Below are 26593 nucleotides of genomic sequence, written 5' to 3'. Positions count from 1 at the left end.
CTCTACGCGTTCTGCGGGCTGCTGGCGCTCGTGCCGCTCTGCTGGTTCGCCAACATTGTGGTCCGCGAATTCTACGACCCGAATGTATCCGTGTCAAACAAGTACGAACTGGGAGCACGGCCCGCGGCCGGCGGCGACTACGACAAGAAAAACTACGTCTGAGGGCGCCAGGCACGGCGGGGCCCCTCGTGTCAGCGACGCTCACAAGCCGGAGTACTGCCATGGAGCTCCGCAGCCCGTCCACTCCGACCGTTACTCGCTGGGTCCTGGGCGGTGCCCTGCCTGAACAGGCAACACGCACTTGGGAGGACTTGCTCGGTTTCTTTTTCTGGGGGCATTGTTGGCTCCGACGTGGGTGGGGCTCAGATTCCTTGGTTGTGTGGGCGCTGGACCAAAGATGCCACTTCTCTGCCCATCCCCACCAGCGGTTTCTGCTGATTCCAGAGGGTCAGACTGAGGGCCCGGGGCCCCCAGCCTGGGTTGCATGAAGGATGTGTACAGCTGGCCTTTACCGCCATCAGCAGGCCCTGAGCCTAGGGGGCCCAAGAGACTTGGTCTGGACCTCCCTCCCTCCCTCAACCCAGCAGCTCCCCAGGCCAAGATCCTGAGTGTGGGGCTGGGGTGCTGTCCTCCTTCGCCGTTTGGGGGAGGGTAAGAATTTGTTTAGTAAATGGTTTGAAAACCCTCCCACCTGTGTTCTGTTGTCTGTGCTGTACCACCTGTACCCAGCAGCCCCCATTCATCCACCCACACATGGACTCCTCCCTGAAAGGCTCCTGTGGGGACCTTCAACAGCTAGCTCCAGAGCCCATAGATCCCACCCACAGCCTTTCCTTGGGTCCTCTCTGCCACATGATCACATTCCTGCTGGGTAGGAAACAGCCAAAGCTCGCTGCAACCCAGGAAGACCCTGTAGTCAGAAGAGCCTCTCTGAGCCATGGGACCTGGGAGGAAGGGGTGGTCACTCCCCCCGCCTCCCTCAAGCCAGTGAGTGGTGGGCTTGAGATGCAGGAAGTGCTGAGGGTGGGCTGCCAGGATACTGCTGGCTTTGTTTAGAAGAGGCTGGGCTCCACAGGGTGGGTGTTTTCCACCTGCCCTCTCATGGCTCATCTATCTCTGGGTCACATTAAATGGCCACAGACATCTGTACACCAACTGGGCCTGTCAGCTGGGTGCAGTGGGAGCAGGGGCGAATCCAGGATGTGTGCTGGGTGGGCTCCGGCAGAACTAGCTGCAGGTCGACAAGCTTGTTGCCATGGGAGGAGGCCTCATGGCCAGTGGCCTGGAGAGTGCCAGGCTCAGCTCCAGCCCATCCTGGCTCTTCTGCCAATCTTGTTCCACTGTGCCCAACCCGATGACCATCCCAGACTTGTGCCATCAGCACCTGCTGGGAGCCCCCTGTATGACCCTCCTCCTGTAGGTGGGACCCCTGGGAGCTATGCTGTCCCTGGTCAGGCGCCTGAGGGTGGTTGTGGATCCCAGAAGAGCAGAGCAAACCAGAGCTATTACAGCGGCTGAAAGCTCGTTGCTTCCAGCCCTGTTCGAGGCACTTGAAATTAATGTATTTTTACCTTCTGCCAGACTAGGGCAGAAGAGAGCAGTGGACAGAAGCAAAGGAGGTGTTCCAAGCCTGGCCAGCAGGAAGGTTTGGCATCTGCCCCTAACCCTGGCCCTGTCCAGAAATGCCAGTGTCATGTCCAGTAGCAAGGAGTCCCCCAGGCTTGGTCAGGCCTCTTGGGGGGGAGTAGGGGGAGAAGGGTTGATAAGGAGAACCTGAAGACATGGGCTCAGGGTGGCCACAGCAGAGCCAGTGAGTGGGACTTCCCAGGAGGCTGAAACATCTGGTGGCCTGAGCTCCCAACAATGGGATGAGCTGCAGCAGGATGGGCCCCACAGTACAAAGGACCTCAGCAGCCTGCCATGGCCTGTGCAGCAGGGACCAAAAACAGCTCCTGAGGGAGTCTGTCATTCTGGTTCTTACACTGCTGCTCCTGGCTGCTGGGGCCAGCTAATGCTGGCTACAGGGTATTTGGCCAAGAGCAGCCTGCATCCCACACAAACCCATAGCTCTCCAACTCTTTCAGGTCTCAGCTGGGGTTCTGAAGCCAGCTGCACAGACAGCTTTTGCAAACAGCCAGGGTGGGCAGCTTGAGGGCAAGCCCTGGAGAGCCAGGCTGCTGCTACCTGACCGATGCCAAGAGCAGGGTGCAAAGTCCACTGCCAGAGGTCAGGAGAGAGAAGCTGGCCCCCATTGCAGCCAACCTCACTGTGCCCACTACCCTTTCCTAAGGGCTGCCTTGAGTCTTGGCCACACCCACCCACAGCCTCAATTTCAGGCCATTCTCTAAGCTTTCCCCTCCACAACTTACAGCCTGCTCAAACTACTCAGCCTCCACCTGCCCACGGCCCCAGGTGCTGCACTCAGGTGGCCACGTCCCTCCAGCCTGCTTGCCTCCCTGGCACCCAAGCTCCCAGGTGGTAACCACAGACAAGCTCAGCCACTTGTATGAACTCTCTCCTCCCCTAAAACTGGTGAGGTATCTGACAGACCTCCCAAAGAGCAGGAATAGATGGGAGCAGGGAGCATCCTCACCTCCAGATCATGCTCCAGAGACATCTGGGAGAGTGGGACCAGTGGATCCCATGGCTCCTGGAGAACTCTCGCTGTTCTGAAGACTTAGGAGGTCACCAAGGTCCTGTCTAGCTCGGACCTTCTGTGACAAAGACGCAGGTGAAGCTGACCTTGGGGGCATCGTGTCTCCATCAGCAGACCTTCTGGCTTGGGCCTCACTGTGTGCCTGTGGGGTTGGTGATGCATGGACACATAGGTGCTGAAGTGTGAGATGACAGTCCTGGGGTGGCTGATCACAAGAGTGGGACATGGTCAAGAGAGTGAACTTGAGATGTTGCCAAGGCCAAGAGGAAGTGGTGGGAGAGTGGACACAACCAGGTTCTGGCTGGCATTGCTGGGCAGTGATTGACGCAGTGCTATATAGACACCCAGATGATTGGCCTCTGCCCATTGCTGTCCCCAAACCCCCCACCCGTGCTGATTTCCTGTGGGGCCTGAGGGTGTCCAGGGCACATGATCAAGGCTTCTAGGCATCCACAGAAGGCTCCGAGCACAACTAAGTGCTTGCCCTGTGACTGGAGCAAACGTTGGCACACCAAACCTAAAATAAGCCTTTTATTCCATTAAAAACCACTGTCCCTGCATTTAAAACTGTACCCATAACTTACAATCTAAATAAAAAGCTTATTAATATAAATAAGGAGAAGGAGGTCATTTCTGAAGATATCCAACTCTGAAAAAGAAAAAAAAGAAAGAAATTTCAAACAATTATTATGTCTCCCCCAAAGTAAATAATACATTGCTAGGCCTTCCCTCCGACATGCCAGGCTGCTGCTTCTGAGTAGCCCCCTCCACTCACTGACCCTGCCCTCCTGACTATACCCCCTACCCAGGTCCAGGCTGTTATCTGCTCGAGAACCCCAGAAGGCCTTATGGACCCCCAGCACCTTCTTACTTGCAGATCTTACCCAGTGGCTTGTCCAGCCTCAGCCCCATGGTGACCCTCCCCTTGCCTGAAGTGTCTCGCTGCCACCCCCGGCACACTACTCCTCACCCTTCCTGGCTGAGCCACCTTGCACCCTGTCTTTGTGGAAGGACATACCACTGAGCTGACTGCAGGAGAGGGATTGCCTCAAATGCCAGCCTCACTGCCCGGGAGCCCCATCTGTAACCTTTGACTGGATCATCTGCTCTTAGTTTCCAGCTTATCATGGACGGGGGAACAGGGGGACTCTGGACCGGCATGAGGACCCCCTCCTATGTCAGAGCCTTGACAGGCTCATCTGCCACAACAGTAGCCCCAGCCCAGACTCAGGGAGATGCAGGACTAGGTGTGGGCATCCACTGGATGGGGGGCCCTGTGCTGAGAAGTGGTCACTAGACACAGAGCAGCCCCTGACCTGGTCAGCTGTGGCCTTTCCCGAGGAGCCCGTCAGTTACAGCCACATGCTGGTGCAGGCCCTCGTACAGCCACCATTTCATAATTCTCAGCTGAGTGGCTGACAGTAGACACAGAGCAGCCCCTGACCTGGTCAGCTGTGGCCGGCCCTCGTACAGCCACCATTTCATAATTCTCAGATGAGTGGCTGACAACAGCTTTGCTGACAACAGCTTTGCTTTCTCAGAGCCTGAATAGAGGCCCTTGTGGGCTCCAGCCCAGGGCCTGAAGCCAGGCTGAAGGGGCAACAAGGCTCCAGGTGGCCTGTGTCCCTGGCTGTTGCCCAACCCACAGTATGGTTGGGAAGAGGGCAAATGCTGGCTATTTCTGAAGGGGCCTCAGGAACTTAATGCAATTAGCTCCCCAAAATGCCCCATTGTGGGCACGGTCCCCAGCACAGAGACAGACATTCTTGGGAAAAATGTGTTGGCCCCAGTTCTCCTCAGGAGCCCCGCTATGGTCTGAAACCCAAGTAGAAGCCCCGATTGAGGAGGAAAAGAGCAGGGAAACCACAGCAGGAATCCGGCGGGGCCTTTAGCAGCACCGGTTTTGTGGCAGGGCTCCCACCCTGCCCCCGCACTCACCCTCAGGACAGGAGGGAAACAAGCGCGTCCAAAAACTTGCTTCGATCCTCCGCTTTCAGTTCAATTACTGCAGTAATGAAAGAAAAACATCTTGTGAGAAGGGAGGAGTAGGGATGGGAGGGAGAAGTGAGGAAAACAAGCCACAGCACATTAACTTCTTTCCAACCACCCAGGGCTGGAACCCTCCAGTGCATTCCAAAATGGACTTGGCTCCCTGATGGCCTGGAATATTCTGGACTAAGAAGTTATACTTCCCCATCCCACTGTATTTAATCCTCAGAAACCTCCAGTTGCCCTTTTGGTGAGGCTGGGGTTGTGGTCTGTGGGGAGGACCCTCCAGGCAGCCAGGGGAACAGCACTGACAGGCAACAGAGGGGACACAGGGATGACTTTTAACACCATAGTCCTGGGCACAGATAGGCCTTCCACCCTGCTGGACAGAGTGCTGCCCCACAGTGGGTTGTGAGAGGCCCTGAAGCCAGCCTTCCGTCCTGCTCTGGCCAGTCCCTCAGATTAAGTGTCCTCTCTTGTAGAAGGGGGACACAATGCGAATTGCCTTTACTTCTGGAGGGCATCAGGCTCAGACAAACACATGGGCCCTCATTAGAGGGCAAACTGTCCTGGCCTGATCCTGCAGCTGTCTGTGCCATGAGTCACAGCTCCAGGAGCCTCAAGCTCAGCTCACCCAGGCATACTGGCCAGGGCTGCCCATGATCTCCACCCACAGGGGAAGCCAAACAGCTCCTGGCCCACAAACCCTCCCCAGGTATAGCTAGGGCACCCTGCAGGTCAGCCAGCATCAATCTCTCCCACCTCTCAGACACGAAACAGCAATTGGGGGGCTGCTGCTGGAGGTGAACCCACCCAACTGAGCCACAGCCTGAGTGGGCCCAGTATGAAGAAGCCAGCTCTAGACACTGAGGCAACTGGAATGAAGACTGGGTCTCTGATCACTGTGATCATCGTCATTAAGAAATCAGGTGGTGAGCCCTGGTGGGGTTTGGCTCAGTGAATAGAGCGTTGGCCTGTGGACTGAAAGGGTCCTGGTTTGATTCCGGTCAACAGCACATGCCTGGGTTGCAGGCTCAATCCCCAGTAGGGGACGTGCAGGAGGCAGCCGATCAATGATTCTCTCTCATCATTGATGTTTCTATTTCTCTCTCCCTCTCCCTACCTCTCTGATCAATAAAAATATATTTTAAAAATAAATAAAAGAAAAAGAGATGGGTATTAAGGGCTGAAGTATATCCTTCCAGATTCATATGTTGAAGGCCTAACCCCCAGCACCTGAGAATGCGACTACATATTTGGAGATGGGGCTTTTAAAAAGGTGATTAAACAAGGCAGTTATAGTGGGTCCTAATGCATTCTGACTGGTGTTCCTATAAGAGATTTGGACAGGGACACAGAGGGAGAAGATGGCAATCTACAAGCCAAGGAGAGGAGCCTCAAAAGAAACTGACTCTGTAGATGCCTTGATCTTAGATGTCTAGTCTTCTTAACGGTTGAGAAATACATTTATGTTGTTTAAACCCCCCAGTCTGTGGTACTTTGTTATGGCAGCCTGGGAAGACTAATACAGGGGTGAAGTGTCAACACATCTGTTTTAAAATCTGTCAGCAAGAATAAAAAGCAAATATGGCCAAATGTAAGCCATGTTCCATGCTGGTGTCTAGAGAAGTTTCAGGGTAGTGCAGGGACCACTGGCTGGCCTACAGGTATGATTCTCCTAAAGCCACCACTTGGGCAGGGCTCTTCCATTCTCTGGGCTCGTGCAACACATGGGTGGGGCCAGTACCTGAGCTATCATGCAAACCACATGGAAACCTCAGGAGGGCCCCTCACAACACAGACAAGAGCTGTTGGCCTACACAATGGTGGGAGTGGTGCCCTCGAGTCACCACAAGCCCTACTGGTTCTTTTTCTTGACATACAATATTAAATTAGGTTCAGATGTACAACCCAGTGATTAGGCATTTATATAACTTATGAAGTGATCCCCCCAATAAATCTAGTGCCCATCTGGCACAATACATAGTTATTACAATACCATTGACTATTTTCTTTATGCTATACTTACATCCCCAGGGCTACTTTATAACAACCAATTTGTGATTCTTAATCCCTTCACCTTTTTCACCCAGCCCCCAAACTGTTCCTCATACCCTCTGGCAACTTTTAAAATATTCTCTGTATCTATGAGTGTTTATGCTGTTTCTTTTGTTCTTTAGATTTTGCATATACATGAAATCATATGGTATTTGTCTTTCTTTGTCAGGCTTATTTCACTCGGCACAATACCATCTAAGTCCTGATTTTTAACTGCCACAGGTGGGTGTGGGACCCGCCATTCTGTCTCCACCCCCTTCTACCAGTCGCCATGTGGCTTCTTCTTCATATCTTTAGATATAGGACTTCTGTTCAGCGAGACTTCAGGCGGTTCTCCATGATGGTTGCTCTGTAGTTTAGTTGGAATTTTGACGTGGTCATGGGAGGGGTACCTACTTCGCCATCTTGGGGGTTGAGAGCTTAGGCTCTGGTGTTTAGACCATGATGGGTGAGGCTGGGCCCTGGAGGCTCTGGTGAGTGGCCAGTCCTCCAGGCTCGTTGGTGAAGTGATCTCAAGGGCCAGGCCTATGGGTTCCTGGGCAGCACCTGTTTCTTCTCCTGGGAGCCTGTCGGTCTGAAGCATTCCAGAGCTCCCTGAGCTGCCTAGAGAAGCCAGGCTCAGGACTGGTTCCAGCAGGACGAGAGGGCTGCTGGCAAGGTATCTCCGGTGATGCCAGCTTCCCTGGTTCCAAGGCCAGTGCTGACCTTGAATGGGCCCCAATACATTGGACTCTTACCTGAGAAGTCAAAATAGTTGTGCAGTGTCCGGGAGTTGGTGCCCTCCGCTGCCTTCTCAAATGCCCGCCCAAAAAAGCTGCGGACACATAACAGGCACATTGGGGGCCCTGCCACAGTGACGGACCCTTCCCATGTCTCTGGACACACACCAGATTCAGCCCAAACTCCTTCCCAGCTGCCAGTTCCTCCCATCAGGACTCATGTCCCTTCCTGGGCCACTGCCCTCTGAGGCCTCACCACCACTCATTGGGCTGGCAACACCTCTCATTGCTGCTTCCCATCTGTACCCCATTGAGCCCTTCTCAGCCCTCAGGGAGTGAATGTCCATTTGCACCCCCCAGGGCTTCATGCCCAGGGCTCTGACCGGAGCCTCCTTCATGCCTGTCATTGTGCTGGCAGCTGGAGCAGGTGAGAGGCAGAGGCTCAGTGAAAACTGCTGGGACAGGGGTCTCAAATGAGACCAGGTTACACACAGTAGGATAGGACTGGGAGGAGGCTGCAGAGCTGGGTTCTGGCATGCGGCCGGAACTTGGCCAACAAGGGCAGGAGGCAGGAGTACCGAGCTGCTGAGAGCACAGGGCAGCAGAGAGATAGCGTAGAGCATGGGCCCACCCCCTGGGGGCTCAGGGCTGGACCAGCTAAGGGCTGGCAGCAGACGAAGTGAGTTGTGGGGAAGGGGCTCTTGGGCCCACCACAGAGTGGAGGCAAAAGGAAGGACATGTGCTTCAAACTTCCATGGCAACTCTCACAAGGGACTGTGCACACTCAGAGCTAGCACTAAGCATGGTTACACATATGACGTCCAATGACACAGTGACTGGAGGAAGAATGAAGGTGACTGTGATGACACCATGAGGGAGTGCTTGCTGGTTGTCTGGAACCCAGGCACGAGCCCTGGCCAGCTACAACCTGTGTGATCATGAATTGGAGACCCATGGAGAAGCTTTGGAGAGCAGCTTAGCCACTTAGAAGCACTTGTCTAAAAAAGTTCATTGTCTCACCCAATTTCCTACTAAATGGCCTTTGCAAACACAGGAGGTTCAAGCTCACAACAGTGGAGCTATGATTGATCTGTCCTCTATGGCAGAGGCCAACAAAGGCTAGTTGGGAAAAATGAGGGGCACAAAATATTGGTTGGTCCTTGGCCACCCAAGCTGCCCTGCCAGGAAGCTGGGTGGCAGCTTCCTGCTACCTGCTGTCATTCAGCATCCATCCAAGGTCGCCTTATGGGATTTGTTGGGGAGCACTTAACCGGGGCACTGATTGCACTTAGGAGGCAAAGATACCTAAGGATGGCGACAGGCAGCCCCTGAGATTAGTCACCAAGTTCTCCAGTTTGCACAGCATGGAGGGACAGCAGGGAGAGCCAGGGAGCCCTTGGCCTTGCCTGCTGGCCAACACCTGGTCTGGAAGGAGTGGCCAGGAGGAGACCTAACACTGATGCAAGAGAAGGGCAAGAACACAGTGCCGAAGATGCAGGGAAGGGCCAGAAATACATTTAGATGTGAGGAAAGCTTTGCAGAAGTGCAAGAAGATGAGCCTGGCTCAAACCCAGTAGTTATTAGTAACAACAAAGAGTTGGCCTCAACTGGTGTGGCTCAGTTGGTTGGGTATCATCCCATGCACTGAAAGGTTGCAGGGTGTGTGCAGGAGGCAGCAATCAATGTTTCTCTCTCTCTCCCCCTCTCCCTTCCTCTCTCTCTAAAAGTCAATAAAAAATATATTTTAAAAAATAATAACAACAGAGTTGGAAACAGCATGAATGTCCAACAGGAGAGGGGGTAACCTGCCACCTGTGGTTTGAAGCCCTCAAAGCTTTGCCTCATAGAAGAAAAGGGTCTCGCTGGTGTGGCTTTGAGGACAAACCTCACCCAACTCCAAAGGGCTCACGAGCTAATGACACCCCTGCACCCCCCTAAACCCCGCAAGCTCCCAGGACATGTAGAACAAGACTCACTTCTTTCTGTCCGAGCTGTCGGTCTCTGGAGGGATGCCCACCACAGTCACTGTGCCTTGTTCCACATTCAGTGGGGCAGCCATCACTAAGGGCAGCAGCTTGCAGCGCCGGTTCTTCGTCTGTGGAGGCAAAACATCCCCAGTCACGGTGTTGAAGGATGCATGCAGCATTCAGTGCCCAGGACCTGACAGAGCCACTGCTCAACTCCCCAGAAGCCTCCAGGGTCTCCATTTCACCAGAAGAGATGCTCAAACATCCATCGGCTGCTTCAGCTTCCTTCTGTGCTGATGGTCAAGGCCCCACTACCCTTTAGCTGTTTCCTCCCTCACCTCCTTTAGGACCTGACACAGTTATCACCTCCTCCAGGAAGCCCTCCCCAATCAAGCCCCCTCCCTCATACTGCTTCATCTTCCCCAGTGTGTGCCACCACCTGACGCTGCATGTATTTATTCATCTGTCTCTCTCGCTAGCATGTGTGCTTCCTCAACACCGAGACTCGAGTGTTTCCTTCACTGCTATGTCCATGACACCCACGTCCCACAACCAAGGTGACAACTGTCCTGGTCTGTCCAGACGTGAAGGCCGTTCTGGGACTTGAACCTTATGGATGGTCACCCTATGACATCAGAGCCCAGCAGGCAGTGGGTGTTTAATAAACATCTGAAAAATGAATGGACCTCACCCATTCTACAGATAGGGAAACTGAGGCTCAGGTCGAATAATAGACCTCACATCACACAACTGGTAAATGAAGAGGCTGAGATTTAAACACAGCCTAGAGAACTTCAGAATTTGTCCCTAGTATACCTTTTGTTATTACTTGACTGTTTTCAAGTAATTTTATTGGTCAGTTGATTGGTATGAGGTCATCTCAACCTTCTATTCAACATTTGTCTAAAGTAGCCCCCAGTGTAAACCCTCATCCTGGAAGAAGAGTGATTGCTGAAATGTGAGGGATAATCTTTTCCTTGACCACACCTGGGAAAGTGCTCACATTATCAGGGTAGGGTCCCTGTTCCAATGCCAGCTGAATTATGGGGGGGTGTCCCAGGCCAAGGCAAAGAAGGGTGTCAGGTCATAGGGAAGACAGAACCACACACAGCAATGGGAAAGTAAGCCCAGAAAACAAACTTGTGCTGGGAAGCAAGTTTGCTCCAACCAACTTCATCTTTCCCTGATCTGCAACAGCAGAACATGAATCCTAGTCCCACATGCTCCCTGAGGCCCTCCCCATTTGTCTGAGTGACCAGAATGGCCAGCGACAAAATCAGAGCTTATGGGAACTGGGAGGTTCCTGGGGGTCAGCTGAGGAAAACACAGCTCAGAAAAAGGGAAGGGTTTGCCCAGACCCTGTAGCTGGTGAACAGACACAGGCACCCAGGCCAGCTTCTAGTGCCCATCTGAGCGCTGCTCCAAGAAGTCTGCCCTCTGGCACCCACCCACCCTGCTCCTCACCGAACACACAAAAGACTTGAGCAGGTGTCTGCTGAGCAGACTCAGGGAGGCTGGCTTGGAGAACAGCGCGACGTCTGGAGTGCCCTGCAGGGAGAAGACACTCGGTCAGAGGGGACCACCAGCAGATGTGGCCGGTGCCCGTCCGTATCCGAGGAAGCCTGACCTCCATGAGGGAGCAGTAGAGGAAAGGTCCCTGGGAGATGACGAGGTTGGTGCAAAGGCAGCTGGCAATGGTCTGCTGTGTAGCTAGCAGCTGCTTCTTGGCAAGCTCCAGGCCGTGGTATAGCTTGTCCAGGTTACCCCTGTAACATGGCAGACACATGGCTTCAGCACAGAGTCAAACAGAATGCTTGGTTCCTGGGTCAGGAGAGAATGTAGGGATGACCGTTGATTTCTCGCCCTCCTGAGTTTCCTTTCACGGGAAAGGAAGGAGTAAACACTGTATAAACCCATAGTGATGGACAGGAGAGGTGGGAAGGGGTGCTGGCATCAGAAGGCAGGAAACTAAAAGCCAATAGCGGAGGAAGACCCTGCCCAGCAGGCCTTGGAAGGCGCCTGGAGGGCTCTGATCAGAGAGCTCTGGGCAAGGGCTTCAGGGAGGACCTGACAAATGGATTTTTACTTTTTGCCACAAAAAGGAAGGTTCCCCTCTGAGTACATCAAAATGAACCCTCGTGGAGAAGTGAGGTCCTCAAGCAAAGCCTCTGCACCCAGAAGTTAAGGTTCCCTAAGTGTCACACTGACTCCCACCCCTCAAGATGAAGTGATGCCTTCTGGCTAGCAGGCTGTGCCCAAAACCCAGGGCTCTACAGCCCGCCCCCCCCCCCCCCTTGAATGTGAAGAACCATCAGACATTGAGAAACACCTGGGGCCTGAATCCTCTCTATAAAAAATCAATAAAAATATATTAAAAATAATAATAAAATAAAAAAAAATAATAAAATGAATCCCCGTGGAGAAGTGAGGTCCTCAAGCAAAGCCTCTGCACCCAGAAGTTAAGGTTCCCCAAGTGTCACACTGACTCCCACCCCTCAAGATGAACTGATGCCTTCTGGCTAGCAGTGCCCAAAACCCAGAGCTCTACAGTCCCCCTCTTGAATGTGAAGAACCATCAGACATTGAGAAACACCTGGGGCCTGAAAAAACAACCCATGAGGAAAATGAGATAATTTGGAGAAAAATAGAAAATGAACTCTAGTATCTTCAGAGAGATTTGGGCAACTAGTGTATTCATAAACCAAGAATTGCATGCTATAAAAAAGGAACCATTTGATACTAGGAAGTGTTTGTGGAAAGTAAAATAATAGCAAAAAATAAAAAATTCTCTTTCCAAGACAAGAGGATAAAAAAAAAACTTCCTTAACACCAATAACAAAACAAAGATATGGAAATATAAGACAAAAATAAGAGCTAGAGCATTATCTAGGAAGTCTGGAAAGAAAATAAAAAACATTGACATATATGTGTTGGGGGATAGTAAAGAAATAGCACATACTCTCAACTATTAAAAAAAAAGAAGAAGAAATAGCACAAAAGCATTCTCAAGCTTAAAGACACAGAACCTCGGATTGAAAGGGCTCACGGAGAACCCAATATAATACATGAAACAAGATCCACCCTAGACACATCACTAGGAAATTCTGGAACACTGAGAATAAAAGACCCTGTAAGCTTCTTCAGATGGGCTAGGAACACATTTATTAAAAAAAAAAGAAAAAGAAAAAAGAAACCAAAATGGCTGAGACTTACTAGCACCACTGGCTATGGCTACTGGAAGACAGGGGAGCAATGGAATCCACCTTCAACAAGAATTACCTTTTACCTAGAATTCTATACAAGCTAAACCAGCAATCAGAAGAGGGTAGAAGAGATATGGTCAGAAGTGCAACTCAGAATGTTTATACTCCTCACGCTCTCTTTCTTTAAAAGTTATTTGAGATTGTGCTCTGGCAAAACGAAGGAGTAAAAAAAAACAGACAAAAGATGAGGATGCAGAGAAATGTTGGCTCCAAACCAGGGGCGCAGTTAAGGGCCATCCACGATGGCAGCGGACAACAGGCGTCGGGAGCTGCAGGTCCAGGCTGGAGTGAAAAGACAGAACCCAGGCTCTCACGGACAAAGGGGACTTGGGGAAAACCTGCTGAAAGGAGAGCCAAGAAGAAACTGGATGTGATAAAAGGCACATCAGAGCTCCAGGAAAGACAAAGCGCTAGAGCAGAACATAATGTAACCACTGCTCGTTACCGACTCTGAAGTATTTTACTAGCAGTGAAGTAACGCTATTCATTGATTTCCATCTTTCAGAATCAACCTATAGCCAAAAACGAGATGACTCACATTCTCTTCTCTCACTCAAGATTAAGTGTTCTCGCCGAAACCGGTTTGGCTCAGTGGATAGAGCGTCGACCTGCGGACTGAAAGGTCCCAGGTTCGATTCCGGTCAAGGGCATGTGCCTTGACAAAGCGCTAGAGCAGAACATAATGTAACCACTGCTCGTTACCGACTCTGAAGTATTTTACTAGCAGTGAAGTAACGCTATTCATTGATTTCCATCTTTCAGAATCAACCTATAGCCAAAAACGAGATGACTCACATTCTCTTCTCACTCAAGATTAAGTGTTCTCAACCTTGAAAACGTAAAAGCCTAGATGTATTGGGGGGAGGAGAGGGGAAGGTGAAAAGTAGGAATGCTGATAGCCTTTTCTTACAAAGAAGGGAGACAGGAGACACTGGTGATAGAACAAGATGTAAGTATGTTGAAGTTACAAAGGAGCTAAAAATAGCGGCAGACTGTAACAACAGGAGGGGAAGGAGCACAAAGGTGAGAAAAATGCTCTTTTGTCATAGCAGGAAGTCAGCAGACAATGTCTAAAACTGACCCATCAATCCTGGGATGAGGGCAGTGTATGACCCAACAAGTCCATTCCTAGGCATATACCCAAGAGAAACGAAACCATAAGTACACACAACTTATCTGTGATTCTGATTTGCATGTCAGCAGTTTCTGCAGGCCAAGGTCACATCCACACCCCGGGGGTCCCTGAGACCTGTCTCCCTGGGCAGTGTGAGGTTGAGGGCAGGAGATGGCCTGAGGGGCTAGAGGCCACAGCCATGTCCACTACCTGGAGAGACTGTCCAGAGCCTGGATGAAGTTATCTGTCCCCGAGCTGTCCTTCTCGGGGCTCTCCATCAGTGACATGGTAGCAAAGACCACGTCACTGGCCAGGAACTTATGCTTGAAGCCAAAATGAATGCTGAAAGTCTGCACGCGCATGTCCTTCATCCTGCAACAGGAGGAAGCAACGTGACTGTCACCCCTGGGGCACATGGAGTATCAAGTTGTGGGTGAGCTCTTACCACTAGGCCAGGACAGCAAAATGTGCTGCTGCTCCCCCCTCTCCAGCCCCCAGCAGCAGTATGGCTCTTTTGGTCAGAGAATGAAGGGGGTTAGAAGGCCTGATGTAGAGCCCTGTAACCTGGGCACTGAACGCCTGGTCCAAAGCTGCTGAGCTGGTTGGGAGCAGAATTAACTAGCTGTCAGGCCAGGCTGTGCATGGCCCTCTCCCACGCCCAGGATGCCAGGAGCGGCCGTGCTGGAGAGCGGCAGGGGTTGGTAGAACTCGCCTGAGTCTGGACCCAGTGGGCTCTTCCCGGCATTCCCTGTGTCCAGAGAGGGACACACTGGGTCGACCTCAGCCCTGGGATTTAAGGATTCTGGACCTTTTGGGCACTTCACAAAGCCCTGTCTGTAACCCAGAGAGAACTGAAAACTTCAGGAAAGGCTCGGCAGGTCATGCTCATTTGTGCATTCCTGTTTTTTTACATTATTTTAGGAAATGTGGTTAAAACTGAAACCTTAACAAAGCTTAGTACAGAAAAACACGTGTTTACCCAAATTTATTCGCAGATTCTTCAATTAGCTCCCGCAAATTCTCCTTCAAAGAGATGTCCATAGACTGAAACTTCTGCTTCACCTGCTTCAGGGGGAGACTGGAAAGGTGGCAAGCACTAGTCATACACAACCTGACTTCAAATAGAGAACGCTGACGCTGAACACCAAAGGTGGGGGGTCGGGGAGAACCCCGCAACGGCCCCAGTGTTTGTAAACAAGGGATATCCCAGCCTGGGCCTTCAGATGATATTCTGGGAACTCAGAGTGAGGAATTTATGGCAGAAATAAACAACAGCTAAATATTACAACCACGTCAGTCACAATGAAGGGGAGGGGCTTTTCTCCTGGGGGACTTCAGGTCAAGGGGTCACTCACCCCATGTCTGCAAGGAACTCCTGGAGCCGCTTCTGCCCGTGCACAGACCAGAGCTTGAACCTGGCTGCAGTGTAGCACGTGTTGTACAGGCTGTCATGGAGGGACCAGTGCTGGTAGAGCGCCAGGCGGAGGCTGGGCCTGCAGTCAAGGAGGCTGCACCGGAACCTGGGGCCCCCCCACCCTGTGAGGGCCCCCTTTTTGATGCTCCAGTAGATGGCCTGTTCCATTCACCAGGTACTCAGTTAACACCTGAGTACACTGGAGCTCTTTGTCCTTCTTGCTTAATTTAACCCATATACAGAGTTTGTGAGATTGTGGGTGTACACCATTACCTCTGTGTGACAGACAGGGAAACTGAAGGGGTTCTGAGAGCCTTACTGTGGTTAGAGAGAACCTTGTGACTCCCTGCATCCTCCACCTGACCCTGCCCCCCCTCGCCCCCCGCCGCCTGGACTCCCTCAGCAAAGGCCCCATCCTCACCTCTCTTCCTGAATACACCCCTCACTGCTCATGGGGTCAATAGTGAGGCTGTGTGCAAGGATATTCCCAACTCCAAGGCCTCTCCTCTCACTGGAGGGTCTCAGGCAGGATGCCAGGGTGGCCCTGTCTGCATCGAAGTAACACTACTCCTGCCAACATACCTGCCTCCCCCAGGCCAGCCTCTGGGCAGGTGGCAGGCCGTGTTCTCTTTGCTGCCCCTCCATAGCCACCGACCTCTCTGCCCACACCCCAGCAAGCCCTGGTCCTGAATGTCACATGTCTGGACTCAATTCCCAGTGGGTTCCTGCACACTGTGGCTCCTCTCCCAGGAATTCGGCCACCCCGCACCCAGCACCTCTACATGACCTGTCCATATCCATGTTTATACTTTCCCAGCCAACTCAGCACTGGGAAAGGAAGGCACTGTCCTTGCCATTATTCTTCCGCCTAAGCAGCAGCCCCATCATGCCTCACACTCACTGCTGTGGTCTGACCCAAGCCACCATCCTGTCTCCTTTCCTCCAATCAGCAGCTCAGGAACCTTTTAAACACTAAAAAGTGAACTCAGTCACTGCTCTGGGCTCACAGGGCCACTTACTCCATCAAACCCCCAAATGATCTCATGAAACGCCCACTATGGAATCACATGCTGGTTCACTTTTTTCCTGACTTGACAGGAGTCTGCAAATGTCACTAAACTGCCTCCACCACACAGGCAGTCCCTCATGCCCTTACTGCATACACCTAGCACCAGGCCTACAATGAACTCTGAACACATACGGGATGCTTCTTAAAACAGCTGTGGTGCCTAGGAGCCAAAGCCACACAGACAAGGTGAGGCAGAACCTGCGTCCCTAGTACCTGGTGCCTTGCCCAGCCCAGGGACACATGGGACCCCTCTTCTCGAAGCCTCTTGTCTGATGCCCATCCTGGGGACATGGCAGCCACAGCTGCACAACCTGAAGGGCTGTGGCCAGCAAGCACGCCAAATACAGGCGACATGGGCTGGGGTCTGCAGAGGTGACAACAATGCACGACAGAACAAAGTATCTGAGGGCAGGGGCGCTGCCTGCACCCTGAAGGCCTGAGCCACAAGGATACTCGTACTCGAAGGAGATGCGCATGCAGTCCACAGAGAGGGCATTCTCCTCGTCCTCATCCCGGTGGTTGTGCCGGGACACGTGGCGCTGCAGGATGCCAACGTCGGTCACGTACTTCATCCTGGGAAGGAAGCACTGCTGGCCTGGGTGGGCTCCCTCCTCTCCTCATGTGCAGCCTGCCACGGCTTCCCCCTCCCTCAGGGCTTCCCCTCACAGGCTCAAAGGCCAGCCCACCACCTCTGCCTAGAAAGCAATCATGGCAAAGGGGGTGGCAGGCCTGGGTGCTGGGGGAGCTAGCAGAGCTGGTGGGGGGAGCTCAGGCCCCCACCTCCCCTGCACTCTCCTCTGGGCATCAGCTGCCCTGCCATTACTTATTTGAGGCCTTCTGAAAGTGGGCCGCAGCCCTGCCTGCCAGCCACGGTCAAGTGGACAGACCCCATAGGTGACAGTGATCCACAGCAGGGGGTGTGGACCAGGCACAGGAAGTGCTTCCGAGCACAGGAGAGACCGGAGTCCAGGTCCACCTAAAGGGGCCACTGAACAGGACAGTAATAGTGTGGCCTCACCTAAGGGGAAGCCACAGGCCAGGGATGGCACCTAGCACTGCATACACCCCATGCTAAACTAACAGGGAAGAGGGAGTGAGGACCAGCAGGGCAGCAGGCTGGGCCCAGATGACAGATCCAGGAAGTGCCCCCGGGCCTGTGAAACTCAGGACCCTCCCACTCCCTCGGCCACACTGCAGACTTAGAATGGTAGGGGAGGCAGAAAATAGGGGCACGGGGACCTTTGCAAACTGTACAAGGAGGCTGTGCCTGAGGCAGTGCCAGGTGACAGACTCGGGTCCCCGGGGAAAGGGTTAACATCTTGGGGCCAAGGTCCCTTTGATTCCCTTGGAGTCCCCACCTGCCGGCTACCAGAGTAGGGATGAGAGGGCACCAGCACCCTGCCCCTCCTTGGCACCTGCATTCGGTGGCCTTTCAGCCTGTCTGTCTGATTCCAATGGCAAGCACCAAAATCTGCCCACTGAGGGGCAAAAAAGGATTCATTCTATGCCAGGCCTCCCTGCAACCCTCACCCACCCTCCCTGGCAGGACTCCTGGGGCCCTCACCTCCTCCTCCTGCCCTGTGTCCGCTGTGCATGGGCCACACCTTTACAGCACAGGGCGAAAACAGCACCCAGCTCGGGGAGACTGGGCTCCCTCCTCTCCCCTCTGGCTCCACCTGCTGGGGTTCCCGAGAGTGGACGAAACGTCCACGTAAGGCCACATGCTACTCTGACAGAGTTCCTGTCCTAAGCCCTCCCTCGGTGACAAGGACTCAGGCCCAATGCCGGCCCCTCCTCAGTGGGGCTCTACAGTGACGCTGCCACCCATGCCCCCACTGCAAACTCAGAGCCTGCGGCTGGGCCGTGTACATCCTCCCAGCACAGGCCGACCTTGAACAGCCTGAGGGAGAACATCCTTACTGAGTGATCCTGTCTTGTACCCACTGGTCTGTTAGTCCCACGATGGCCCACCTGGAAAAAGAGGAGAGGGCAATGAGGCCTTGCACAGGGCGGGGCTGGCAGGAGCGTCCTGCCATCATGGCCAGACCCAGGCCCACCCTCAGACAGCTAGTCCCTCTTCGGGGTGGAGAGGTGATGGGGGAGACTCAGGGCTCCCGGTGCAGTGCTACCACTGCAGGAACTTTTGATACACAAGGAGGGAGATCAAGAACAAGGGCGCAGGGCACCACTCTCTGCATCCTGGCTCGCCCGCCACTCTCCGCCCTCGACCTGCCAGTGCAGGACTGCAGCAGACACCATGCTCAGGCCTGGTGCCTCACTCTACCTCTGAGCCCCTCACATTACCCCTCTCTGAGATATGCCCTTGTCACGTCCACAGCTCCCTGTCCTTCCTGTGTAAAATGATGGGGCATAAAGTAACAGCATTTAGGCTCCTTAGTAACCTTCCAAGGTTCCTTCTCCAAGCTTATCTTTTATGGATGAGATCATGGAGATCTAGGCTGGACTGACCTCCATGGGGTCTCAGCCGGCCCACAGCAGGAGGGACCAAGACCCGAGGTGTGTGCTGTCTGCTGGTCCCGGGCAGTGTCCTTCAAGACACCCCTCCAGGGCCACAGCTGAAAACAGCTGGCACTGGGCACAAAGTGAGACAAGAGAGGCCCTGGGGGTGCACGATGGGTCACTGGAGTACCCACCACATCTCTCAGTGCAGCATGCGCCCACCTCACAGGGACCTCTTCAGAGAATGCCACCTGGGGTGTCATCCCTTGGACCAACCCCACCCACCTTCTTCTGACTTTTCCACCCCAGTGTACCCAGAGTTCCTGCTTAAAGCAAACGCAGAGGGATCACATGCCAGGGTTGCAAAGATGCCTAGCAGGGCTGCCTTGTTCAAATCTCACACTCTTTCTGTAAGGCTCAGCGGTAGAGTAGGAAGGGAGGAGCTGTACCCAAGCCCCACCGTCCGACCCTCTGCACTGGCCATGCTCCCTCCACACCTGAGAGTTCACGTGCTGCCCTGACAGCCTCACAGTTAGAAAGAAAGCCAGGGCCATGCACGTTCCCAGAAAGGGGTCTAAATCCAATGCTCCCAGTGGGAACAAGGGAGGTGCACATGGTGACATCTTCCTCCAGACCCTGCCCTCACTGGGCGGACAGAGCTGCTAGAAGGAAGCCACAAATGGGAGTGACCTTGACTAGAGGCTACATACCACAGCATGTCATTCATATCCTTGGACATCATCCACGCCAGGTCGAACATCACCATGGCCGACTGAAAGAAAGAGGGAAGCCGGAGTCCAGAGGCAGCCATGCTCATGGAAGGGGCACACACTGGGCCAGGCCACAGCTAGTCCAGACCTGAGCTGCTCAGGGCCCAGCTGAACTCCTGCAGCGAGTCTGCCCGACCAGAGTGCGTGAGTGGATTGGGTACAAAGGGTAATCCTAACAACTGCCTCTGAAATGATTGTTCTCTTCCTTTAGTGGAGGATTTAAGGCTCAGAGAGACTGTACCACCTCCCCAAGCTCACACAGTAGGAAATTATGGGGCTCAGATTCAGACCAGATTTTTGTGGCTCTATGCTCATTCCTCCTCATGTTCCAGGACAATGACCCCCGAGTCAGAAGTTTGTGGTGAATTCCACCTATCCATACTCACTGATGTCCCATGGTATTCATACTGCTCATAGTCAAAGAGGATGTCTCTTCTGTAACAAAACAAAGTGCGACATAAAACGCGAGTCTTCAACAGGGAACAGCAAACATTTGGGGAAGGTGCTAAAATGTTACAGTTCTCAAAGAAATGCAAATAAGGGCATGGTAGTCTCTGTTTTCACTTATTGACCCTTTCTCGGAGTGTATAGGCAGGAGGCTGGGAAGGGAGTGATAGAAATACAAACCACTGTGGCAATGGGAGATGTACAACGGAACAGTCCCAGAACCCCACTTCTGAGAAATTATCCCAAGACAACTCAAAGGAACAAGCAAGACCAAACTTGCTATGTGCACAAGGTTGTCCACTGCAGCCTGACTTGTCATGGCAAGACACTGAAGTAAGATACAGTTCAAAAAGGAGCAGAATGGCCAATTAAGTACATAGTACTTCTATTTCTATATGTTTTACACAATTGGAATCTAAATCAATTGTAAAAGTCTGTAAAATACAGTTCAAAAAGGAGCAGAATGGCCAATTAAGTACTAGTACTTCTATTTCTATATGTTTTACACGATTGGAATCTAAATCAATTGTAAAAGTCTGTAAGTAAAAGTATCTCCATCTGGAAAACAATAAAAACAAAAGAACCAGAGGCCATCATGCTTGGTGATGTATTTGGGAGATCCCTGGGCCTGCTCCTGTCACTCCTGGGACCAGGACTACAAAAAGGACCCCAAGTTCTCCAATGCAGGGACCACATGCTCACTCGAGGAGCCAAAGGCCCAGAGGCTCTAAAATAAACAAATTATCCTCACATGGAGAAAACTGCATGCGGCTCCCAGGGGAAACACAGATGCCACAGACCCAAAGGCAGAGCAAGGTGCTGCTTGCAGTGCACACTCACCTCCGGGCCTCCCACTCTCTTCGCTCCCTCCTTTTCATGGTTTCTGCCACTATCTCCTGATACAGGGACAAAGAAGACAAAAGTAAGCAAATGAGCCAGGAATTTATCACCACAGCCCGAGAACGTTCTGATTTGACAGAAGCAGTTGGACTCAGATCCAATAGGGGTCATTGCTGTGCCTTGAGCACAGTCTGCTCCACAGAAGGGAAGAGATGAGGCGAGGGATGGCCGGGACTCCTCTGACCCATCAGGCCTGAAGACACTAGGACAAGAGTAATGCTTCCACAATGCCTGCTCAGGGTACACTCTGTCTACCTCTGTTTTCCAACACCCCCACCACCAGGTCATCGGGGATAACCCACCGCTGCCTCATACTGGCTTCCCCACCAGATTAATAAGAGCTAATGTTTCATACATCCTATCATGCATCAGCTACTATTCTAATTAATCTTTTTTAATCCACACTCGAGGGAATGTGGTTTGTTTTTTTCATTCTAGAGAGGAAATGAGAGGGAGAGAAAGAAACATTGATGTGAGAGAGAAACATTGATCGGTTACCTCCTGTACATGCCCACACCTGCTACCTCCCAGCTATGTCTGGGTCCAGCAGGCTCCAGACTCACCTCTGACCTCCTGGAGTGACAGGTTCCCTAAGACTGGTGAGAGGCCCAAACCCACCTCTTCTAACCGTGTGCGCTTCTCAGAAGGCTCTGACCCGTCATCCCTTTGATCTTCTGAATGTTCTTCATCCTCCTCTTCGTCCCTAAAGATATCATCGTAGGCGGGAACTTCAAGGTCATCGTCTTGTTTAATGAGTAGTTTGATCTAAGATTAAAACAAAGAACAATCAAGTCTCTCCTCTCTCTTGACAGAAAACTATTCACCACGTTTGTGTCTTGAAGAATCTTATTTCCTAATTGGTTGACTCATAACTTTCCTGCACACATAGTCACGTGATTGAGAATTCCAAACTTCTCAGGCATTTAAAAATTTTCATTTCCATTAAGTGAGGTGCTAGGGTTACACCACACTGTCTGCAGAAATTACAAAAAAAAACTTGAAAACTATTTACAGTCACTAAGTCTTGGAAAAAGCTCCCTCTTAGGCCACACACCAAGCCAACAAAACAAACACTCCACAACTTGGCCTTTGACAGAGGACACGAAGATGTGCAACCCCAAAGGGAGGAAAAGTCCTGTCCATAAAAGCAGTTCCAGGCCGGCGGATTTCACGTGAGAATTCCAGGCCGACACTTTGTTAACGTGGGTGGGAAAAGATCACCTCAGAGAAAGGTTAGGTGGCTGCTCTGCACCAGGCTCCATGTTCTACTCAGAAGCTCAAAAAGTAAACGCAGCAGAGCCATTTTAAGTTAACAGTGGCCTTCTGCACCACCGCCTTGCTGGTCCTCATGCCACCCCTTGGATGGGCAGGGCAGATGTCTCTGAGGCCCCTTGATAGTTAATGAGGTTAGGCCTGAGCTCTGAGGGCAGGCTCGGTGCAGGGTTCTGGTCCCTACACCTTTCAGGTCATGCACATCCCACAAATGCATTTCGAGCAACTCCAAGGGTTAGGTGTCATGTTTCTCATCAAAGATGGACAAAACCAGGTTCTTGTCTTGCTAAGGACACCAGGTGCAATGCTGTCCTTGGCATAAAAAGGAACAGACAGATAGAGGGGAGAACGCAGGAGATTCATGGGCCCAAAGACCTAGTTACCTGGGTATCATTGTACACATTCACGACATTGACTGGCCTATGGGTGTCACACACAAAAAATATGGCGTCATCATCAGGCTGAAGGATATCCAATAGGTCTATGTTAGCTCCACAGTTTATGAGGATATAATAACGGAACTGAAAAAAGAAGAGACATTGTGAAGTAAATGCATCGACAGGGCACACTAGGCCAGTGGTCGGCAAACTGCAGCTCGCGAGCCACATGCGGCTCTTTGGCCCCTTGAGTGTGGCCACGAAGTTTCAATCACACTGTACGTGCACGCCCGCACGTGGTATTTTGTGGAAAAGCCACACTCAAGGGGCCGCAGTTTGCTGACCACTGCACTAGGCCTCTGAGTCCTTCTGCTGAGATACATCAAATCCCTAATAGGCCCTGACAATAAGGGGCTCCAGATAAGCCCGCAGCTGGCCTGTGCTAAGTGCTTTCATATACTCCATATACTATTTCACTTCCATAACAACACTGTGAGGTAGGCCCTGTGGCTGTCAATGCTTCACCGTGGAGCATGCAGAGACTCATCATGCCCAAGTCTCATACATGGAGTCAAGTAGTTGATGAGGGCCCTGGCTGGTTTTGCTCAGTGGGTAGAGCACCAGCTGGTAGACGGAAGGGTGCCGGGTTCAATTCTGGTCAAGGGCACGTACCTCGGTTGCAGGCTCGATCCCCAGCCCTGGTCAGGGTGCGTGTGGGAGGCAACCAATCGATGTATCTCTCCCACATCAGTGTTGCTTTTTTTTTTTTAATATGTTTTTATTGATTTCAGAGAGGAAGGGAGAGGGAGGGAGAGAGAGAGAGAAACATCAATGATGAGAGAGAATCATTGCTCGGCTGCCTCATACACGCCCCCAACTGGGGATCGAGCCCACAACCCGGGCATGTGCCCTTGACCGGAATCGAACTTGGGACCCTTTAGTCCACAGTCCGACACTCTATCCACTGAGCCGAAACAGCTAGAGCTCACATCAATGTTTTTATCTGTCTCTCCCCCTCCCTTCCACTCTCTCTAAAAGTCAATGGAAAAATATCCTTGGGTGAGGATTAACAAAAACAACAACAAAACAAAACAAAAGAGAAGCTGATGAGGAGCAGACCAAGACTTTAAAGGCATAACTGGGCCTCTTCAGATCTCAGTCACTCTACTCTGCTCATCTGCCTCTCCATGCTAATAGCATTCTACAGGTTAAAAATTTTAGCAAGTCTTGGGTAGTCCATACTTAATGGACACCTAAATATTAAGTTTTCATTACATCCAATCACTATAGAAAATCCTTTCCTTATAAATATAGAACTGGCAGAGGTCCGTCCCATCATGACAAAAGAGCCTCAGGTGAGAATTTACCTCTGCCAGACTGTCATATATATGGCCACAGACTCCAGGGACCCTTTTCCCTACTCCAGCCCCTCACAGTGGGGTCTCAGCTACCCCAACTCTCATTATAGCCCCATGCAGAGGTGGGAGGAATCCTGACTTCCACTGACTATGTTCCCGGATTCCAAATTGGAAAGTGGGACACATTTTCTTGGAGAGATAATGGGAATAGTAGTCTAATCTAAAATAATTTTAACTAGGCCATATGTAAAACAAACTGCTAAACTCCAAGCACCTTACAATGAAATGTCTGCAACACAAATTCAAAGTTAGAAGCTGCCCATATTTGAGGGTATGTCACCCAGATGTAATGCCTGTTTTTCTCTTTCATAGTCTACAACATATTTGATACTTAAATAATACATTACATTTGAGTAAAAAAAGCCTAAGTACTCCAAAATACATCTCGCATACCTGTTCTTTATGTTCAAGAAATGCAGTTTCAAGTTCTTGCCACCCAGAGACGGGAACCAGTGTATATTGCACGTGGTCACACTGGAACAGGGCCTAGAGAGAGATTATTTTCAAAGCCTATCATACCTGGAATGTCTTTAATTTACCTTGAAATGCACTTAAAAAAAATAAGATGGGTTGAGAGACAAATGACATGTGAAAAAATAAGGTTAGAAAAATATGAATGGGAAAAACTAGGGGATGGGAATATGAGCGTTCACTACACGATTCTGTAAACTTTGCCAAATTTTTTAAAATTACCAAAGGAAAACATTGGGAGGAAAGCTGATCTTCTAGTTCTTCTGAGAAGTAGTTCCTGAACCAAGGGCCTGACCAAAGCTCATGTAAACACCCGCCGTACCGTATAAAAAAACCGAAGCAATGATCGTCCATAATTGACTAAGGCAGCGGTTCTCAACCTGTGGGTCGCGACTCATTTGGGGGTCGAACAACCCTTTCCCAGGGGTCGCCTAAGACCATCGGAAAACACATATATAATTACATATTGTTTTTGTGATTAATCACTATGCTTTAATTATGTTCAATTTGTAACAATGAAAATACATCCTGCATATCAGATCTTAACATTACAATTCATAACAGTAGCAAAATTACAGTTATGAAGTAGCAACGAAAATAATGTTATGGTTGGGGGTCACCACAACATGAGGAACTGTATTAAAGGGTCGCGGCATTAGGAAGGTTGAGAACCACTGGACTAAGGAATCCTGTATTTCCAGCATTACTTACGGCATCGCTATGTCCTCAGTTGTCACAGATTTCTCTGTCTCAAACCCCACGTCCGAAAAGCCACTACAGGTCTACAGGTCTCTCTAATGCAACCATATTTTGCCTAGGTTACTGCAAAGATACTAACTAGTCTCCCTGACTTTTGTCTAAACCTTCTCTAACCCACCCAATACCATCCTGCCAGGGAAGCAACTTCCAGAGGCCTCCTCCCAGCTTCCAGTTGTTGTTGCTGCAGCCCCCACCCCAACCTGAGCTCTCACCGGAGAAGGGGTTCCTTACCCTGCTCCTCGCCGCCCGCCCTGCTCCTACCCCACCTCCCGCCCCGGCGCACCCGGCACCCTCAGCTCTCGCCCGGCCCCACCCTCCCGGGGTCCGCAGTCGCACCTGAAGAATCTTGCAAGCGCACAGGGCGTCCACGTCCGAAGCCACAAAGAGAAGGACCCTCTATCGGGGGAAGAGAGAGAGAGAGAGCTGAGCGCAGCGCCCCTAACCCGGGCCCCTCCCGTCCTCCCACGGCCGCTCCCCTTCATCACTTCCTCGCGAGAAGGCCTCAGGGTCCAAGGAAGGGGGTGGTCACCTGGTTCTGGACCACCTCGTAGAACTCTTTGCGGAAATCGGACACGAACATGACCACGGTAGCCGGACACCCAGGGCTCGCGCAGAGACACTCGGAGCCCCGACCGTGATCAAGGCTCCCGCCAAATCGGGGGTTTGCCAATTGGCCCACAAACCAACCAATAGCTACTTAGTTCCCGCCTTTCTGCCTTTATGATTGGTTCAAATTTCGGCGGCTGCAGCGCTCTGCCATTCGCTGCTAGAGAATTCTGGCCCGCCCCCAATGCGTCATCGACGAGCAGGATGCAAACGCGTTTGCCTTGAAACGCTATAGTCAGTGGACATCTTTACTTTGGGCAGAGAAGCCTATTACTCTCCCACAGGAACGCCAGGAAAAAGAAGCCATCTCACCTTAAATTAAATATATTTATACATCGAATGAAGTTGTCAGTTTATTATTTCAATATCACCTTAAGTTAAATATATTTATACATCGAACGGAGTTGTCAAGTTTATGATTTCAATAGGCTCAAATCGGGGGTTTTCCAATTGGCCCACAAGCCAACCAATAGCTACTTAGTTCCCGCCTTTCTGCCTTTATGATTCGTTCAAATTTCGGCGGCTACAGCGCTCCGCCATTCGCTGCTAGGGAATTCTGGCCCGCCCCCAACGCGTCATCGACAAGCAGGATGCAAACATGTTTGCCCTGAAACGCTACGGTCAGTGGACATCTTTATTTTGGGCAGAGAAGCCTATTACTCTCCCACAGGAACTCCAGGAAAAAGAAGCCATCTCACCTTAAATTAAATATATTTATACATCGAATGAAGTTGTCAGTTTATTATTTCAATATCACCTTAAGTTAAATATATTTATACATCGAACGGAGTTGTCAAGTTTATGATTTCAATAGGCTCTCGGTCTACTTCGAAGGCGGATGAGTAGCTTACTTCCGCCCGAGTC

The 26593-nt window shown here is 51.5% G+C and overlaps 2 protein-coding genes across 2 annotated transcripts in view; one reads left to right on the top strand and one right to left on the bottom strand.

Annotated features, from left to right (window-relative positions):
- CLDN5 (claudin 5) overlaps positions 1-687 on the top strand; it is a 2314-nt gene extending 1627 nt beyond the window's left edge. Inside the window, exon 2 of the mRNA XM_005875593.2 lies at positions 1-687. Within this exon, the coding sequence (XP_005875655.1) occupies positions 1-162 (162 nt within the window). The 3' untranslated portion in view covers positions 163-687.
- Positions 688-3174: 2487 nt separating this feature from the next.
- Positions 3175-25843, bottom strand: CDC45 (cell division cycle 45). The gene is made up of 19 exons (XM_005875532.2): positions 25653-25843; positions 25460-25519; positions 24287-24379; positions 22482-22619; positions 21445-21591; positions 20767-20822; positions 19866-19914; positions 19420-19481; positions 18170-18220; positions 16703-16822; positions 15122-15253; positions 14746-14844; positions 13977-14138; positions 11017-11155; positions 10854-10937; positions 9399-9517; positions 7441-7517; positions 4595-4661; positions 3175-3305 (listed from the first exon to the last, which is right to left on the bottom strand). Exons 1-18 carry the CDS (start codon positions 25701-25703, stop codon positions 4597-4599), a joined length of 1704 nt encoding a protein of 567 aa, XP_005875594.1. The 5' UTR covers positions 25704-25843; the 3' UTR covers positions 3175-3305; positions 4595-4596.
- Positions 25844-26593: the final 750 nt, after the last annotated feature.

Source organism: Myotis brandtii, unplaced genomic scaffold (assembly GCF_000412655.1).
Source record: "Myotis brandtii unplaced genomic scaffold, ASM41265v1 scaffold463, whole genome shotgun sequence".
NCBI lineage: Eukaryota > Metazoa > Chordata > Mammalia > Chiroptera > Vespertilionidae > Myotis > Myotis brandtii.
Note: the sequence above shows the minus strand (reverse complement) of the source record. Positions and strands in the feature narration are given on the sequence as shown.